Raw genomic sequence first — 19,073 nt, 5'->3', positions numbered from 1 at the left:
AAAAGTTAAACAGAAGCCAACAAGCTAATAACTTCTCGCAGCCGAATATTACCGCCAACAGTGCCAGCATTGTTCTGCTTCTACTTTCGCCTGTGTATCGATAGAAACGTGAGCAGCAGAAACAATGGCCTGGCACCACCATCCTTCCAGTGGAAAATGATGATGTTGTGCAGTGAATTTTCCCTCTATAGCTGCACTGCACTCCATGACGAACGAGCTTCGGCGGTGGATAGTTTGAGCACAATGTCAAAAAAGTTCATCGACTGAAAAGGTGGCAGTACGCCAGCTGTGGTGTTACTTTGGGCAAGCACTTTTCGCTACCCATTTACGGGATTAACCGGAGAGTTTCAGGTCACCGTTTTGGGGAAAGTGATTGAATTAGCTGTGCTTTTTGGTTCATGGAAGATCAGAGCAAACTGGTGAGGTTTAAAATTTTATTCTTGATTGAATGGAATTTAGTGCACATGTTGAAAAAATAGGTCACTTACCTTGAACCTTGTACACATAATGACATTCATCCATGACGGTTCTTGTTTTTTTTTCTCAATATTCATGACCCTGTTTCGATAAGCAGGGTGCTTCAAGACATTTATTACCCCCACTTTGAATACCAATTTATTGAAGTGAATAGTTCGCCGATTTTTTCTCTGTTCCACAGATTGTAATATTTTTTACAAATTTATATTCATATCGATTTCGCAAACGATTCGATAGCATCATCATCGACGGGTTGGACTCTATCGATCCAAAAGACAACTGAAATCGTTTCATTTTTTTCCCATGGAATCGAAGTTCTTCTGTTCCACGGACGAATACCAACGACCGAAAGCAGTAAGTATGGCACGGCGGTTGTACAAGTTTAGATTCAAATTTTATTCCACTTTGCATTCTATCCAGCATCCCAAATTGAGGCGAGCCGAGCGACGTTAAAGCACGGTACCTATACCTACATACATACATACATACAGGCATCTAGTGTGACGGTGACGGCACGTTTCGTTCCCATCCCACCCAGAGGTAACTGAAGAAGCCCTACTACTCGCTCGCATATACATTGGAACAAATATGTGCCAATAACACAATTTCGTTTCGGAAAGCTTGAGGAAACCCATAGGACCACTTTCTTTCAATATCTGAGAGCATGTGCTTGTACAATATGCGATGCCAAAAAAATAACAATCATATTTATGAGGATATAACTCTGTCGATATACACTTTGATTGCCGGTGTAGCGTAGCAACGCAGTTCCGTGTGTGGTGACGTGGTGTTGTGGAGGTGCCGACTACCGAATGGTGAAACGCGAAACAGGATCTTTGGAGCGTTCTGTCACTTGACTGGTTTGGTGGAAAATACCTTCAACTCTGACCTTAGTTCGAAGAGAGTCCGGTCGACTTGTCTGTGATGAGGTGAGGTTTTTTTCTGCACTTTGCGGGCTGACAATGTTCTCACTTGGATTGCCCGTACAGCGCATGAAATATACAAATGTGACACAAGGGAAGAAAGTTATTTTTTGTACATATATTAAAGTGGAAGTGAGTCTCGCATTTTTATGTGGCGGAAAAGTCGTAAAACTTGAAGCTTGGCAATAGCGATTTGCGTGGCTTATGTGTCAGGTACCTTGTAACCACGTCTTCCGTAGTGATGGTTTTGTGGAAATAGAAAAACAAGAACGTAAAACATTGTTAACATATTGTCAATTTGACAGCTTAGTTGCAATTTAGATAAAATGTATAACATGCTTAACTTATATCTTGTTGAAGGATTTGGCAAAATATACAAAAAGTCAGCTTATATTAGGCTATTCATGAGACATTTCTGATCAGCTGATTATTTCTTGTTTATTTTCTCTGCCGTTACTCGGGTGGGATATCGCCGACAAACTCGTTGATTCCATCCAACATTTAACAATTTAATTGAACTAATAAAAGATGTTTGTCATACGGGATCTCTTGTTCACTGGAGTACAGTAAAACAGTAAACAAAACCCACCGCTGAGTTGTCAAACCAACGTCTCCTGGATTGCCTATTCTAATTCTTATCGCTCAAAATTCTTGTTCGTGTACTAGAGACACGAGACTAGATCTAACGGCGTGATAACAGAGTTGACCAAAAGGCTGGATGTTGTTGACTCAAAAAAAACTTGTCGATTGTAAACAAAGTTCATTCTGTAGTGACAAACTGGCGTCCAGGTGGCGAAATCGTTGGAGATCAATGGAACATTATAAGATGATTATAAGATGACGCCATATCAGTAAAAAAAACTCGACAAAATTACAATTCAGCGAGCTTGTTTTCGAACCAAATTTCTTGTATCAAGTCAATGTGAACAAGCTCTCTGAACTGTCAGAAAAGTGAGTTTAAACAGTTCCCTGCAATGATCTACGGATTTTTATTTCCCAGATAAGGGACCATTCATAAATTACGTAACGCTTTTAGGGGGGGAGGGGTTACAACAAGTTGTGACATAGGGGGAGGGGGAGTTAACTAGATCGTTACGTAACATGTTTTCACCGAAGAAAAAAAAAAATCTAGGAATTTGTTACGTAACAGGGGAGGGGGGATGAAGAAATTTGTGACAATTTGTTACATGGGGGGAGCGGGAGTCAATTTTGGACAATTTTTGCGTTACGTAATTTATGAATGGTCCCTAGAAAACTTCAGGTAAGTATCCGATCCCCGTCAGAACCATCTTTCTAAGGCGTTCCAGTGCAATGCGGCTTGGCCGCATAACCGAGCGTCAGGAACCGAAGCAACTTATAGTATTCCGGCTCATTTTCCGGCAGACTGGGTATTAGCTGACGGAATTGAAATACAACTGGCAACGCTGGTAAAATGTAAACAAGAATAAACACACCTGGTGAACTTTTTGCCAACAGACATTTCGACTAGTTTTGATGCGAGTCAATTGAATACTTGAATATTAAAAGGTCGTTGACGCAGGGTTTGTGTAGACACGTTCAGATCGAAAGCTGATTAAAAATCCAGTGATAGCTACTATAATTAGTGCGTCTGAATGGTAATCGAAACATGATGTTGTTGCGTAATGATCGTGGTGCGACGATTATGTTAATTTATTCCAAAAAAGCTGGGGCACCTGTACAACCTTGCAAAGTATCGGTGATGAACAAAGCTCTTGCTGTAGTCCTTCAAACATACAGGGGCTCCAGTTGAATCAGCTAACACCGGTTTTCATAGCTAGTTAATCGGACAGGATCTCTCCACGGCAATCTACGGAGCACGAAACGTAAAAAGCAACGCTGTACGCTTTATATTCTCTCAACGCCGTTATTTCAGTTGAAGGACAATCGTAGAGTCTTCAGAATTAGATGTACATCATTGGAGTATATCAGAAACATCAACGGACCCAAGAGGCTTCCTTGAGATATTCCTGTCGTAGAAGTGAATGTAGGGGCCCGGCAATCCCCTATGGTCTTTGTGGTAGGATCGAAACCACTGTAAAATACTACCATTAATTCCAAATCTCCATTTTTGCTATTGAGATATCGTTTGAGCGGGACGTCCCATACTCTCTGTTATGTAGGATGTTAAACATAACAGGTTAAACGCAGTTAACTGTCCGAATGTGAAGCCGTCTTGATCGTCACTTAGGCACTGCCTGAAGAGGTTCCATAATCACTAGCTTGAACAACTTCGAGTCAGTTCTCAATTAAGTTATTCTACGGTAATAATATCGACGTCTCGCTTACTGCCATTTTTATGGACTGGGAACATGTTAGCCGATTTCCAGCAAGATGGAAAAATACCTCTAGCAATAGATGCTCGAAAGATGTGAAGAAACGGAGTAACCAAAACTTTGACGTATCTTTTCAGAATAACGGAGTGGAACTCGTCGGGTACCGGAATGAAAAATTAGTCTTAAGTCCAGAGGAAGCTCTGGTAATCATCGTTGTATTGACATCGACAGCACCTGGAGTTTCGCCCATAACACGAGCCCTGCTAGCAGCGAGTTCGATTTGTTGTTGTCTCATCTGTGAACACATTCGCGATTTTTTCCAAAAAAAAAAATGTACGTGTGTCTCATGATGTGGTAGCTGTGTTTCCACTGAAAGTCATAGACGACGGCAGTCCAGATTCCTTGCGCTGCTCGTTCACATATTTCCAAAAAACACTGACAGAACAAAGATTGAGATGGCGGCTATCCTCATTGGCAATACAATTGATTAGTAGTAACGTGGCTGAGCTATAACTGCCAATTAGCCTCACTGCACCTGGGTGGAGAACGAAATGGACCGAACCCGGATAAAGTGCGTTAGCGTCTTCGAAGATAGTAAAAACTGAGCTGCAATGTACTTCAACATATTCGAAATCACGAGCGCGGTTGAGTGGCAAACCCGACAAATCTTGCCTTCAAACTGTTAACTGCTACTTATACGCCACCTCCGATGGACTTTCGCCTATTGCCAGGGCTCCGGTCGCAACGAAACACTTCGTATCCAGTACCGAACATCTGACTGGAAAGCGTGTCATCGTTCAACCATGCTTCGACAAAGACAACTCTCATCGGAAACTGCAAGGCGGTATTGTTCGTCGATTGAGTTGATACCACCACAGATGCATTGTACTTGCTTGACATAGGTTGGTGGATGACACTCGTCCCAACTTCACCACAGAACCGGGACGACTGCTGGTTACTGACTGTAATGGATCGACTGTTATGGGGGGGACTAAGGGCTTCCTCACAACTGGCGGCAAGTGTGCGTCCCGGTGACGGAAGAGACGAGATTACGTAGGATGTATGCAATACAGCTGGACTAGATGCCTTTTGTAAACTGCTGCGGTTCGCTGGCAGAAAGAACGACATCTGGTGCTGATACGACGCAATTAACGGAGAACTGGAATCGGGGAATATTTCAGCGCTTGATTATTCAAAATGGATGGATACTTGCTGCAGCAGGAAGTTTGGAAGACCCTTTCTCTACTCCCGCACACAGGACCGGAACGACTGGTGAACGTTGACTGCAGTAGCTAGACTGTGGCGAGGGGATCGAGGGCTTTCATGATACAAGCAGCGGTGCATCCCGGAACCCCATTAACGAAATCTATCCGGCTTTGGCTGTTCGAAATTGAATTCACGAACGAATACTCCAGTGAGTGCAGTGTCCTTTAGTTCGCTCGAAACGAGACGAAATTGGACTTCGCGAGATCGGTATCTCTTTTTGCCCAAACAAAATTGTATTGGGTGTGTCGTTTATCCCGAGGCATTCTTTGATCTTAGCATCTCCTCCACTGTATGGCTCGGATCGAGGTGTTCTGATTTCTCGCTGAATGGGTCTAGTACCACAGACAGCGGCGACAGAGGCGAGAATTTTTGCATTATTCTTGCATTCGTTTTGAAGTTGTCAGGTCCCCCAAAAGTCGCCTTTTGAGCAACAGAGCCAGAATTAGCCGGAAAGTGAGTCTCACCGCGGCTCGAGAGATTTGAGACTGCCGCGTTTAGATTATCTACTGCCTCACATAACTTTTTTGTATTCACGATCGGAGCAACGAAATTGAATTGTTGCATCCATTTGTTAAAACAGCAAATACAATCGTCACACCACCAATACAAGTTATTGTTGAAACTAGACAATAAGTCTAGTGCGGATCGCCTCATACCAGGAATACAACTACTGTGGAAAACCGATCCGGTACGGCTCGGCATGCAATTCTCTCAATACCATTAACGGGAGAATCGCATGATTTGCAATTCGAACTCATGCTTACTTCCAACCCATCCGCCTATCCGGTATTTTCGATCCCGTCTCGCTGTCAGCCAAATTAGAATGTGGGAAACACTTTCCGCTATTCGCGTGCAGGTGGCGAAGTGAGCGCGTACAGTTTTTGTGGGGAATTAAATGAAACTCGCGGCGATGTAAACAATGTCACAAATTGAGCAAAATTATTACATAAAATTTTCAATTTCTAGCGATAATTTTGGAAATACAACACTGTGCAGGAGAGAAATTCAGGGAGCAACTATCTTCGATTTAAACGGGAGTAAGATGAGTATTTCACACAATTCAAACACTTTGAGGCACAGTTTCCATATACACAAATAGTTAAGGTAATGTGTGTATCGAAGTTCAAACTGGTGCATTGGGTAGCGCATTATTAGTCTGGTTCATTTTTAGCAACATTCATTCCCACCGTTTTATTCAAACGTTTTCTATTTACTATGTTGTTCCATAAGAAAATAAAATGGAATAAATCATTTCGTGCATGAAGGGCCCAAGACCCAACATTTACATGCTAAATAATTTGCACACCAACAAAATATGAATTTTATCGTTGACGTAATTGCAAACATGACACAATTTAACAAGCCGTAATTCACGATATGCCGAAACAACCGTATTACGTTTAATTTTACATGTAACATATACTTTACATACGCATAATGACATAAAATTACACCTATTACCATTCAGAACAAACTCTATATGTGGATTAAAATTACGTGATTTACGAACTTCAACGTCATGTAAAATTAAAATCAAACATAAAACTAAGTCATTATTTATGCTCGTATATGTCAGGGTCAAGAGACGTAAATTGACACGACTTTTTCTAGGTTTTAAATCTCTTCTTCCATTGAACGTTGCCAAAAAATCATTTAGTGGTATGAAATTTAGAGAGGACTATAGGTTTTAAATATTTTTTTCGTGGTTACCGCCAATATTAACTATAAGCTCGTGATATTTTTTGTTAATATTAAACATATGGGTTAAGTCGATATTAGTGAAGTACGATGCTAACAATAGGGTAAATATAGAGATTCATCGCCCTGCGAGCCAAAAATACTAAAATAATAACATCGCTGTGGAAAACAAACCTCTGCGCCGCTCAATCCTATCATACGCTTATATATGCTGGTAATGTTTTGTCCTGCACCTATTTCCTTGAATGCATCCGTTTTACGTTTCACCTTCAACACAATTGCACACAGTTGCATGATGCACCTTCTACGTTTTCTGCGTAGTTTCGTGTTGCACAATGCTACATAACTAACGAACAAAACTACACAAACCATAATTGTTTATTATTTATTGTTTATGTTTCGTTTCCCACTTTCACTCACACACAATTGTCGTCTCTAAATCGCATCATTCCACACACACGTGCAACACTTCACTATCACTGTTTCTCACAAACATTAACAACCACACAATATGTGCTCACGCCTCATCTACCGACGGATCAACGTGAATGCGTAAAAACAATAATCTTCACCGCAGCTTCTTAGCGTAAGTATGTGTTTGCAATTTTACATAATCTACAGCAGAGGATCCATCTTCGGCACCAACGTCAACAAATAGCAATGGCATCAAGATAGTCATCAAATTGCACGCATGATGGTAAACAGTGCACCAGTCTGTGTCTGTGTCAGCATATATGCACTGTTGTAGAGCAGCACCGTAACCATGATTACTTCGTGCAAGTGGTGAAGAATATGTCAACTTTAGGTATACAGTCGTGATTCGCTGGTTGGACACTTTTTAACTGGACCGCTTTTTAGTTGGATCTCCGCTAGTTGGACCATTGTCCAACTAAAAAGCATCTGAACGCCAAAATCTTATGTCACTTTGACAATCAATCTGACAATATTTAGAGATGTGAACAGATGCATTTACACTGCCAACATCTTCTTTAGAGAGTTTTTGACATTTGTCAGTCGGTTCAGCTAGCGCATCAAATTCGTTAGTTGGACAAGGCTGTCGCCCAACCAGAGAATCACGACTGCATTTGTTTATTTTCAACTGAAATTTTGAGAAAATTATATTAGGGTAAGGTGGGGCCAACCCGACCTAGTAAATGGTTTTGGCTGTAAAATGTTCATTTTACATCGGATCAAGACGTTGTATACATACCAAATTAAAGGTTAGGTTTTCTTTGCATAGCATTATATTCATACCTTGGAAAATTTTGAAACGCAAGCATTTTACAAAAAAGTCCATTTTTGCTATTTTCAAAAATGGTGGGGTAAACCCGACTGCTTTGCCTTTTTCATATAGAAAGGATATGCAATCACTCTGAAAATTATCAACTTAATGTATTATGTACCACTCGACTCAGTTCGTTGAGATCGGAAAAAGTACATATTTCTGTGTATATGTGTACGTATGAGCGTGTATGTGTGTGTATGTGTTTTTAGAGCATTAAAAACCTTTCAAAAAAACCGTGAGACCACAGGAAAAAAAGTACAAAACCCTAACGTCTCATGGAACGGGTTTAGGCTCCCTACCCGCAAACAACCACTGCTCTTGCCCAGAATCTGATTCCTCCCCGGCACTACCTTACTACATTACTTCGGGGAGGGGTTTTTTATGTGCATAGCACCCACTCTAATTCAACTACTTAGTAGTTACTTCCTTCAGTAGGGTTACAGCACCGTTTCTCGACACACCACTATCCACACAGATTGGCAATTTCTGCATGGATGTCGGAAAGCTAGCTATGAGTTGAGACTTAGTGTTCATCCCTTACGAAGACAATTTGGGCGGCAACTTCAGATTGTCTAATGTACCGAGTCCTCCGGCTAACTTGGGCCATTAAGCACCACGATTCGGCTCTCTTGTGCCATCGCGTAGCATTCAGCACCACTTACTCGTTGAACTCCCGACTTGTTCGCGAACTACTCGGTCTAGTCCCCGACGGTGGATCTACTTCGACGGAGAATTCCCCGGCGAGATAAATTCTCCCAAAACCGAGCCAATCAAATAGATGTCGAGGTCAGTTCGGCGATTCCGGTGGAGCAGGGCGTCCGGTTCGATGAGCCATTTAGCTCCCCTTTTCGTCCCGATCTACTAGGCGGTGAACCTACTCAACGGGCCAGCCAGTAGGTGCTGAGGTCCATCTAGTGATTCCGGGGGGACGGTAGCTTCCGGTTTACTGGCACCCCAACGACCCACTGATAGCTATTCAGCGCGATCAACTCACTCGAATCTAATCTACTCACGAGCTACCCGGTAGGATGTCGAGGTCGGTTCGGCGATTCCGGTGAGGCCTGACGTCCGGATCACTGGCGCTCCGAGGACCCGAACCCGGTGCTACGTTGTGTACTACTCAACACCTCAGCGGTGGACCTAGTTTACACCAACGGAGAGTTCCCCGACGGCGGAATTTCTCTCCAATCTCGATTTGTGGTTTCACGGGGACTTTCTAGCCAATTGCGCTACTTTGTTGGCCCCTTCGTAACTTCCTCCGCAGCTCGGAGAGTATACTTGTAACCACTCGGTTGACAGTGTCCCAGGTATGCTCGCCGTGGCACATCATCTCGATATTGTCCACTGTCACACCAGGCATATCCCTACGAACTTCTTCGAATCTAGAGCATTCGAAGACCACGTGTTCCGGTGTCTCTTGCACGTTCACACACTCCGGCAAAGGGGTAACGAAGCATGCCCAAACCAATCCAAGCACTTCCGGAAGCATCCGTGCCTTGACAAAAACTGCGTCAATTAGAAGCTCACCTCTCTATGCTTCCTATACACCCAAGCCGATACATTTGGGATGAGTCGGTGGGTTCACCTTCCTTTCTCCGCGTTGTCCTACTCCTGCTGCCACTTAGCCAACGAGTCCACTCGAACCGGTCTCCTTCCATTACGTGCATTTCTCCGCTGGTAGCATTCCACATCCTCAGCCAGAGTGACGCAGATGGGGATCATCCCGGCGATAACGCATACTGCCTCCGACGATATTGTTATATCAGCACTCGCTACTCGTACAGCCATCAGCCGGAATGTCCTATTGAACCTTTCACGGTTCCGCTTAGTTTTCGGCGCAGCACACCAGGCAGGAACCCCATATTGAACTATTGATGACGAAACAGTAGATAGCAGATATCTCGTGCTGCTTCTCAGACCACTGACGTTTGGCATGATTCTTGATACTATGTTGCGTTTCGGCTTCGCCCCATCAGAAACCGACACTAACACATTGTCGGAATAGATTAGCGCCGGCTTGACGCAAATCCCTTAAAACTAAAACACACTATGTGTTTCAATCAAACGGCTGATCAAACGTGATGTCCCGTTCGAGCAGAAGTTCTTTTTATGCCGATGAGACACAAGTGAAGCCGAAGCTTGTCTTGGCTTAGCAGGCCTATGCGAAAGCACTATGCTATATTTCACCCTAAGGAGGAAAATTTGGTAAAAACCAAAATTTCTCACTAGGGTGAAAATTTGTTGGTAAAACCCAGTCTTTGTACAGGAGGGCACAAATCCTTATTTCATACTATGTTGCGTTTCGGCTTCGCCTCAGGGATTTGCGTCAAGCCGGCGCTAATCTATTCCGACAATGTGTTAGTGTCGGTTTCTGATGAGGTGAAGCCGAAACGCAACATAGTATGAAATAAGGATTTGTGCCCTCCTGTACAAAGACTGGTTTTTACCAACAAATTTTCACCCTAGTGAGAAATTTTGGTTTTTACCAAATTTTCCTCCTTAGGGTGAAATATAGCATAATGATTCTTGAGTTTGTTGCCTTCGCCGACTTTTCGCAGACGTAGTCGACGTGGTTGTTGAAGCTCAACCGATCGTCGATTATCACTTCCAATTGCTTTAGTGCACGCTTGGATGCAATCACGTACCCTCCAACGTCGATCTGCATACACTGTACCGTTTTGCAGTTACTGGACAACAACACTTCCGTCTTGTGGTGAGCTATTTGCAGCTTGATCCGGTTCATCCAGCTCTCAACCGCGTCTATTGTCTCCGTCACCGACACCTCCACTTCTTCAAATATCCTATCACCGTTAGTGACACTTCGTCCGCGAAACCCGCGATTTTCACTTTTCTGGGCAGCTGCAGCACTAAGACCCCATCGTACATCCCGTTCCAAAGAGTTGGACCGAGTCAATGGAGCCCTGAGGAACGCCCGCTGTGACTCGCGTTGACTTCTGCCCTTCGTTCGTCTCGTGCAGCAGGATTTTGCTCTGGAAGTAGCTCTTCAGGATCTGGCGTAGATAGTCGGGAACCCTAATTCTGTGCAGCGCAGCAGCGATGACTTCGCTTCTGTTTAGATGCCTTCTCACTGTCGATACTCCTTTGCGGAATCCGAACTGCATCTTGGACAGTCCGCGCTCACCCTCCGTGCATTTCGTCAACCTGTTAAGGATGGTTATTTCCAGGAGTCTTCTGAGTGTATCCAGCAGACATATGGGTCTATACTAGGCCGAATCGGTTGCTTCCCTGGCTTCGGCAGCAAAACCAGCTTATGTACCTTCCACATTTCAAGGAAGTCGCCTTCATTTGGATACTTCTACAGCACCATTCTGAACATGCCCGGATATGCCTGGATCGCAGCTTTCACCACGACATTTGGTATTTCATCCGGACTGGGGGCTTTCTTTGATTTCAGGCGCTTCCATGCTTTTGCGAGCTCATCGTTAGTCGTCGTCCGACATTCTTTTTTGTGGTATGCGCGATGGATGGTTCTTCCAGCAGCTGATGCAACTTATGGTTCTTTCGTCTGCGCCACATTCCGTCTTCCATCTGCACGCCACCATAGATGGTACGTAACAGCTTTCGTTCGAAAACTCCACGGGCGCGTTGGTCCTCCACGAGCATAGTCCAGGTCTCGTAGCCATAGAGGACCACCGGTCTAATCAGCGTTTTGTAGATAATCAACTTCGTGCGCCGGCGAATTTCGGTCGACCGGAGCGTCCTCCGGAGTCCAAAGTAGGCACGATCTTCCGCCAAGATCCGTATCTAAATTTCTCCGCTGGTATCATTGTTGGCGGTTACCAGTGAGCCCAAATACACGAATTCGTCGGGATGGGAGGTTCACATTGTCGTCTCTATAACCTCTCCCTCTCATGTATTTTATCTTCGAAACGTTGATGCAAATCCAATCTTGCTGCCTTCAACCTTCAGTCTGATGTACGTTTCCGACATCGCCTCAAAGTTCCGTGCCATTATGTCAATATCGTCGGCGAAGCCAAGAAGCTGGACGGATTTCCTGAAGATCGTGCCACTCTTGTCTATCCCTGCTCTCCTTATTACACCTTCTAACGCAACGCAGGCACGATAGACCATCACCTTGTCGTAACCCTCTTCGAGATTCAAAGGGCCTCGAGAGTGTCCCTGATACAGTCGTGATTCGCTGGTTGGACACTTTTTAACTGGACCGCTTTTTAGTTGGACCTCCGCTAGTTGGACCATTGTCCAACTAAAAAGCATCTGAACGCCAAAATCTTATGTCAAATTTACTTTGACAATCAATATGACAATATTTAGAGATGTAAACAGATGCATTTACACTGCCAACATCTTCTTTGGAGAATTTTTGACATTTGTCAGTCGGTCCAACTAGCGAATCAAATTCGTTAGATGGACAAGGCTGTGGCCCAACCAGCGAATCACGACTGTACTCGAAGCTTTGTTGCGATCTACTCGGGTATTTCCCGACGGTGAAATAAACCTATTTCCTTGCCGTCAACCAAGCCTCCACAACGAGCCAACCGGTAGGTCTGTCGCCGATTTTCACTACAAGGAAATATTCCCAGAAGATACAACTTTTACAAAGGAAACTGAGAGAATTCCATTTAAAATATTAGACACATTTTTGGCAAACATGTTCAATTTTTGAAATTTTAATAAAACATTTGCTACCAAGAGGCAGATCACTTGTGATGCATTTTTAAAAATCAGCGAAATTAAATGCATTTATTTCCATCAAAATAGAAATTCATAACGTATTTTGCGTTGCGTGCAATGTTGTTTGCGTTGCGTGTAAGACGTCAAAACCCTACAGAAAAACTAGCCCTACATTTAACAAAACGTCAAACAAAGTGGAACAGCGTAGGACGTTTGTTAAACAAACTTTTTTGCGAGGCAGTGCAAAGCTGATGCAAAAATGGAAATTAAATGCATTTTTTTTTAATTTGATGCAAATTTGTTATACATTCTTAGAGTGATCTACCCCTAGTTTGCTACCCACTGTGTCAATATCAGCATTATAAGAGCGCACTGCTTCAATTTTTTCAGGCATTAGAAAAACGCCAATCCTGCATAAAGCTTCTCAGCTTTTAAGCACTGCTCTACATGCAGATAGAAAACATTCAAAGCTTCAATGTAGTGCTTATTTGTTTCTCTGGAAGGACACCGAAAACAATAAGCTATTTTTGCTTACATTGTGCCACAATTACGTATATGTTCTAAATTTACAAAAAACCTTTTTTTTCTGCCTCATTTGTGATATTGCAGTACCTGTTCGCTTTTAACTCCTTCCGGCAGATTTCGATCATTCAGCTGATAAAACATATGCGAATAAAATGGTACATTCATACCCTACAAAGAAACATTTTCCATGTATCCGGACAGGCTGTTAACCGGAATAAATGGCGATTTACAACGTATAGCACGAAAAAAACACACAATCGCACGTACAGTACGAATTTTTTGCATTATTTTGATTTGTTGCAACCTGAAAATGTCTGCGTAGCTACTTTTTTTTCGTTTTTTTTTCGCATTCCACAATTGTTATGCGTTCTTTTTCCTTTGAAAAGTAATCCACTAACTGCCGCTGAAGTTTATCATGAACTACCGTGGTGTAAATTATCGTCACCACTACCGTTCCGGTAGGATGAATTTTGTGAGAAAAAATTCCCGGTTTTTTTTTAAATTGTGGAATATGGATCAATTATAATTTAATTATTCGCTGCTAATTGATCGCGCTTTGCTTCTGCACTGAGCTACTGTTGTTGTTTGTTGATTGCGATGGTCTTTACTGTGGCCAGCGAATTGTAATCACGCCACGCAGTAGTAAATCAGTAATTAATTGCCACTTTGGATGAACCCCGAAATCGGTTGGTACTGACGCAGCTTCCACTTCGATGATTACAATTAATGCGTTGTAAATATTTCATACGTTGCATGTTTTTTATCCATTCACTAATTGATTCCGGTTAGTCAAACGTTTCAATTTGGTCCAATATCTGTCTATTTAAACTGTGGATTGTACAGTCAGGCAGTTAATAAGTAACTGTCACGAGAATTGCATTGTGACTGGAGAGTCAGTATGAATTTTGCATTAACCATGAATGTTACATCATTTGTTTCATTTATATCAATTACAAGAATCAATTTAATTTGCCTTGTCTGATCAACCATTTCACTGACAAAATAACATTCATCCGGAAAGTTTACAAAATTTCATGAGCCGCCATTGTTACAGCATTTCAAAACCCACGACTTCTACAGTCACGATTCGGAAGAAGATGATGAATACTCGATTTCGTCCAGAACGCCCAAAAAGGCAAGAGTTTTGTTTACAATATCTTGGAATGTGCTGCGAACTGACTAAGCTCTACGAAGACAACACTCTCTCTTGCAATTGTAAAATATTGCACCGTGAATGCTTTTTCGTGAACTATGATAATACTCTGTGAGTCCGGACCAATGCAGTCCCAATGCCATCAAAACGCTTGGCGATAACCATAAAAACAACGACAAAAATTTTCCAATTCTCTATCGCTACAATGTACTAGATCAATGTCACCAAATCAGGTTTTTATTAACTGCCAAAGCACGCATTCAGTTTTACTGTAAAACTCATTTGTCTAAAAACTCTTTTCATTAACTGGTATTTTCTAATTATTTTCTTCACTTTAAAAACTCTCGATGGTTTTCCACACCCACCAGAAACAAAAACCAATGAAACGAAACAAAAGTGTGTTTTGCATACAGACCTCCATCAGAAAATTGTTTCCATTCTTCGACGTTTGTTCGTTTGTTTGTTTGTTTGTTCGGCTGTTCATTTTTCTCCTAATACTGATACTGATACTGTTCCTGATCTCTATGCTCGCATTTCTCTTTCATCTTTCCCTGAAATAAAAAAAAATTCTGTGTATTGCATTTCGTTGTATTTCTCAACAATTAACATCACAAACACTTCCCACCGGCAGGAAAAGGAAGACGGACCGCTGTTCAAGTTCTACGAGCTGATCGCCGATTTCGCGCCGGACTTTTTCAAAACCATGGCCAGCCTGCAGCAGATGACACTGTTCGCACCGAGCAACGATGCGCTGAGCCATCCGATTGTGCACAATTTCATTAGGTGAGTTAATATGTGGTGCTGTTCACTGAGTTATTTCCACTACGGTACAAATTATCGCCTAGAGGGAGGGGAAGTCAAATCGAATAGTAATTTGTAGCATAATTTCACGCAATATTGCACACAAGGCTTCAACTATAGGAATTAGCACAAATTTGCATAACTTGCACAACACGCTAGAGGTGATGATTTTTATTATTTTTGACGATAGACGAGTTGAAAATGTTGACTACCTACCATATGATTGCATAATTTTAATCCAAATTATGATTACTATTGAAAGTGTTAAATATGCAACTGATTGGAATGCTATTGAGCGAAAATTATGTATTCAAAACTCAGTGAAAAATCGTCAATCAAGAAATTTTCATGTACGGGTCAATTACGATATTAAGCAAAACAAGTAGAACTTTCCAAACCCAACATTTTCTACGCTCTTTGAACATGATTAAATTAGTGCCATCTATCGCTGAGCACTAATTGTGATGTCCCAATAGAACATTGCATGAAAATGTATAACCTCACTTCTGACAGTTCTGAGAGCTTATTTACATAGACTTAGAAAATTGTGGATTCCACCCAGTTGTTGTTGTTGTTGGTTATTAACGACACTACACCAGAAGGGTGCATTCGTGTCAGAAGAAAATTTGTTTCAATAATCGCAATGACGGAAGTCTACGGTGACCCCGCAGCAGTCGCAAACTAGTGGGGATGTCTTCTTCAGTAAGAACTCGTGCGACAAACGGGTATGCCCTATTCGCAGCCGGGTAAGCACTCGCTGATCAGCCGAGTTCTCGCAGTCAGTCCACTTCACCATGTCAAATTTGATTTCTCGAAGTTTCACTTCAGTGAACGCTGACCACCGCTGGTACCATTGGTTTTGGATACTTTGTTCGATTTGGTTGACGGCGTCTGCTCCCGGAACGGGCATTTCTAGTGGGACACAGCCCCTAGCTTCTCCTGGGATACGGTTTGCTTCTTCATTGCCGCGAATGCCTGCGTGCCCTGGAACCCAGTACAAGAAACTTGGATTAATTACTTGAGTGCGATTCGACTTCGTCTCATCAGAAACCGACACTAACTTTTTGTCGGAATAGATTAGCGCCGGCTTGACGCAAATCCTCTTATCGGCATAAACGGCGCTAATCTATTCCGACAAAAAGTTAGTGTCTGATGAGACGAAGTCGAACCGCACCCAAGTAATAAGTAAGGATTTGTGCCCTTCAAGTGCAAAGACTGGTTTTACCAAAAAATTTCGTCCTAGTGTGAAATTTTGGTGTTTACCTAATTTTTCTCCTTAGGGTGAAATATAGCATAGAGCTTGGTTTAAATTCTAACACCATGTAAACCAGCTCGCTGAGCTGTCATTTTTTCGAACATTTTTGCTCATATGACGTCATCTTGCAATGTCCCATGAGCGTTATCAACATTAAAATTTCTGACAGCTGATTTACAACCCCAGATGCAAAGTATCACCAATGGAATTTGGTTTGTTTACCTCACGAAATACCTAACCTCAACCGGGTTTTGCAGTGCAAAATGTTTTGTTTTCTTCACGAAATAATTCGGCACCGTTTATTTTTTAAACGAGAAAAGAAAAGTGATTTTTAGCATAAAAATAATGCGTTGCAAAAACAAACGACATCCGGATTGGATCGTAGTAGCCATGGGCGACAGATGCAAGTATTTTTTCGCTCGCGTCATTTTTTGTGAAAAATTTGAAGCTGCTCCAAGAATAGGATTTTTTCGGTTTTGTTTGGTTTCGAAGTATTTCGGATCCTTCTGAGAGTGATAAAATTCAAAAAGTGGGGGCCGTAAATGTTCTTGCAGTCACAAGTGTTGGATCTTCGAACCTTTCCAAAATCATACATGATCGCTGTTGTGTTCGTCTCCGGTCTGGCTGTCACCGACGGATAGGAAGCATTAGAAGATTGCGCACGCCACGGTCTAATGCAGTTGTCGGCTGTTGGCTGCGGATTGGCCAGAGGAGGTGGCCCGAAGATGCGGTATGGTGCCCAGATCAGTGTACAGGCTGTATTCAGTGTACTGGAGTATTCTAATATATTGGTGAGATCCATCCTGTTTGTTTGGTTTTTCTGTTTGAATAGCTATGTGTCTGTATTTTTTTCTCTACTAAACAATAACAATAACCAATTAATTCATGTATCTTCTAATTATCACATCATATATATTTTTCGCCTTTTATTATCTCCGTCATCTATGGAAACTGTTTCGGTTCCGAGCGTTTTCATTAAGTAGATGATAGGACTATTATAAAATAAAAACGCTTGTAAGGACGTGGCCAGGTGTGTGGAGATGAGCGAGTCTACGCCATTGAGGATCGTGGCGAAATCTGATATGACAATGGATATGCTCATTTTCTGCAACTCCATCTACGATTTGTGCAGGTGTTCGTGCTATGCTATGCTATGCTATGCTAAAAATAATGCGTTGCAAAAACAAACGACATCCCAACGAGAATGTCATCCAACCAAACAGATCAGGGGTGACATTCCGAATCTCGATTCGATCAAAATTCTATCCATTCGTGCTTCTTCCATATTGTGGTTTCCGATGCGATCTTGAAAATTAATTTTCATTCGAGTTCGCTCAAAGAGAAAATTTGGTTTTTGGGAACCATAACAATTAAACTCGAAAACAACTCGATCCGATGGTAAATGTTCGATAGTTCTATTACAGTCAACCTCCGTCATTCGAAATTAAAAATCGGCGTATATATTTAATATTATTCCTTAACGGACCACTTCAAAATAAACTGTGAATATTTACTTACTGCATATAACGATTTTTTTCACCGTATATACGGCGCTGACGGCATTCAAATCACTTCAATACCTAAAATAGAGCATAGAAAATATTTTAAAATGAATACAAATTTAATTAATTCATTATTAGCAAAGATATCCTGTCCAGAAAACTAAAGGCCTAGTATAGATTGCAATGCCATATTATTACATGACGCCGCAATTTTCTGGGCAGTTTATCTAAGCCTCTACCAAATAAATAGTACTCAACTCACCTTGATCCCTTTGTGACACCCAATGAAAGCTCTTCAAGTCAGCAGAATCCATCAAAAAGGCCCTTGAATCGGAATTTCCTGTCCGAAAGTTCTATGAAAGTAACCTTTTGTTTACATTCATATCGGCAACACTATGGAATTTGTCAAAGTTAGCGCGCACTGTGTGCATTTTGTTGTAATGTGGTCAGAATTCAATATTGAATCCTTTGAGGCATAAATTTCGAAACATTATTAACTTTATACATGGACCAATGCATCGACAGTACATTTTGTCATGAAAAAACAATTTTGAAGCGTATTTTTTCGATTTACGTTCAACTAATGAATGAAACATGCTGACATATTTGACCATTCATGGTTGTTCGTTTGTTACAGTGTGAAAACACGTTTCATAAAAATTATATCCCATGGCCATCTACCCATAGTTTCACTTATTTGTTGATACACTTTCATCGCTGTCAAACGGTTTATCTAGTGAGCTAATTGAAAAGGGATTATATCAAATTTATGGAACCGATGCGGCAAAACATGAACAAATGCATTTGCCGGTATTTCTGGTTCTAGTAAAACTCTATATTCAATGGTGAATAAAGATACCAAAAGTAGTATATAATCGAAACTTATGCATGAGGCAGACATCATTTGTCTCTAAAGAACATTTGCAATGTAGCCAATCGTTTTTTGGAGTGCCAAAATTTGTAATAGAATATTTTTTTACATTCAGTCTAATAACTGATTGCAACCGTCGTAAGGTAATAATGATCGCATCCGGCGATGGTATGTGAAAAATATATTACAGTCTTCGGTAGAAGTGTGATGAAGAGTTATGTTACTTATTGAAGAGAAAAAGCAAGTTATTCAACTACCAACGTATATACGCCAACGAACGACAAACCCGATGATATGAAAGGGAGTTCAACAAACGTGTAGACATGATGTACGAAGAGTACATAAAACATGGTGTGAAGCTAATCAGCGG

The 19,073-nt window shown here is 41.8% G+C and overlaps 1 protein-coding gene across 7 annotated transcripts in view; it reads left to right on the top strand.

The window, feature by feature from the left end:
* The window catches only part of LOC131680260 (fasciclin-1), a 613,985-nt gene that overhangs the window by 541,601 nt on the left and 53,311 nt on the right, over positions 1–19,073 (top strand). For 5 of the 7 annotated variants that reach the window (XM_058960979.1, XM_058960984.1, XM_058961003.1 and 2 more), the window contains 2 exons: positions 14,176–14,256; positions 14,906–15,057. In XM_058960979.1, the coding sequence (XP_058816962.1) occupies positions 14,176–14,256; positions 14,906–15,057 (233 nt within the window). The remainder of the gene's footprint in view (positions 1–14,175; positions 14,257–14,905; positions 15,058–19,073) is intronic. The other 2 variants (XM_058961015.1, XM_058961010.1) reach the window with 1 other exon arrangement.

The sequence above is a fragment of the Topomyia yanbarensis genome, chromosome 1, assembly GCF_030247195.1.
Source record: "Topomyia yanbarensis strain Yona2022 chromosome 1, ASM3024719v1, whole genome shotgun sequence".
NCBI classification, from domain to species: domain Eukaryota; kingdom Metazoa; phylum Arthropoda; class Insecta; order Diptera; family Culicidae; genus Topomyia; species Topomyia yanbarensis.
Note: the sequence above shows the minus strand (reverse complement) of the source record. Positions and strands in the feature narration are given on the sequence as shown.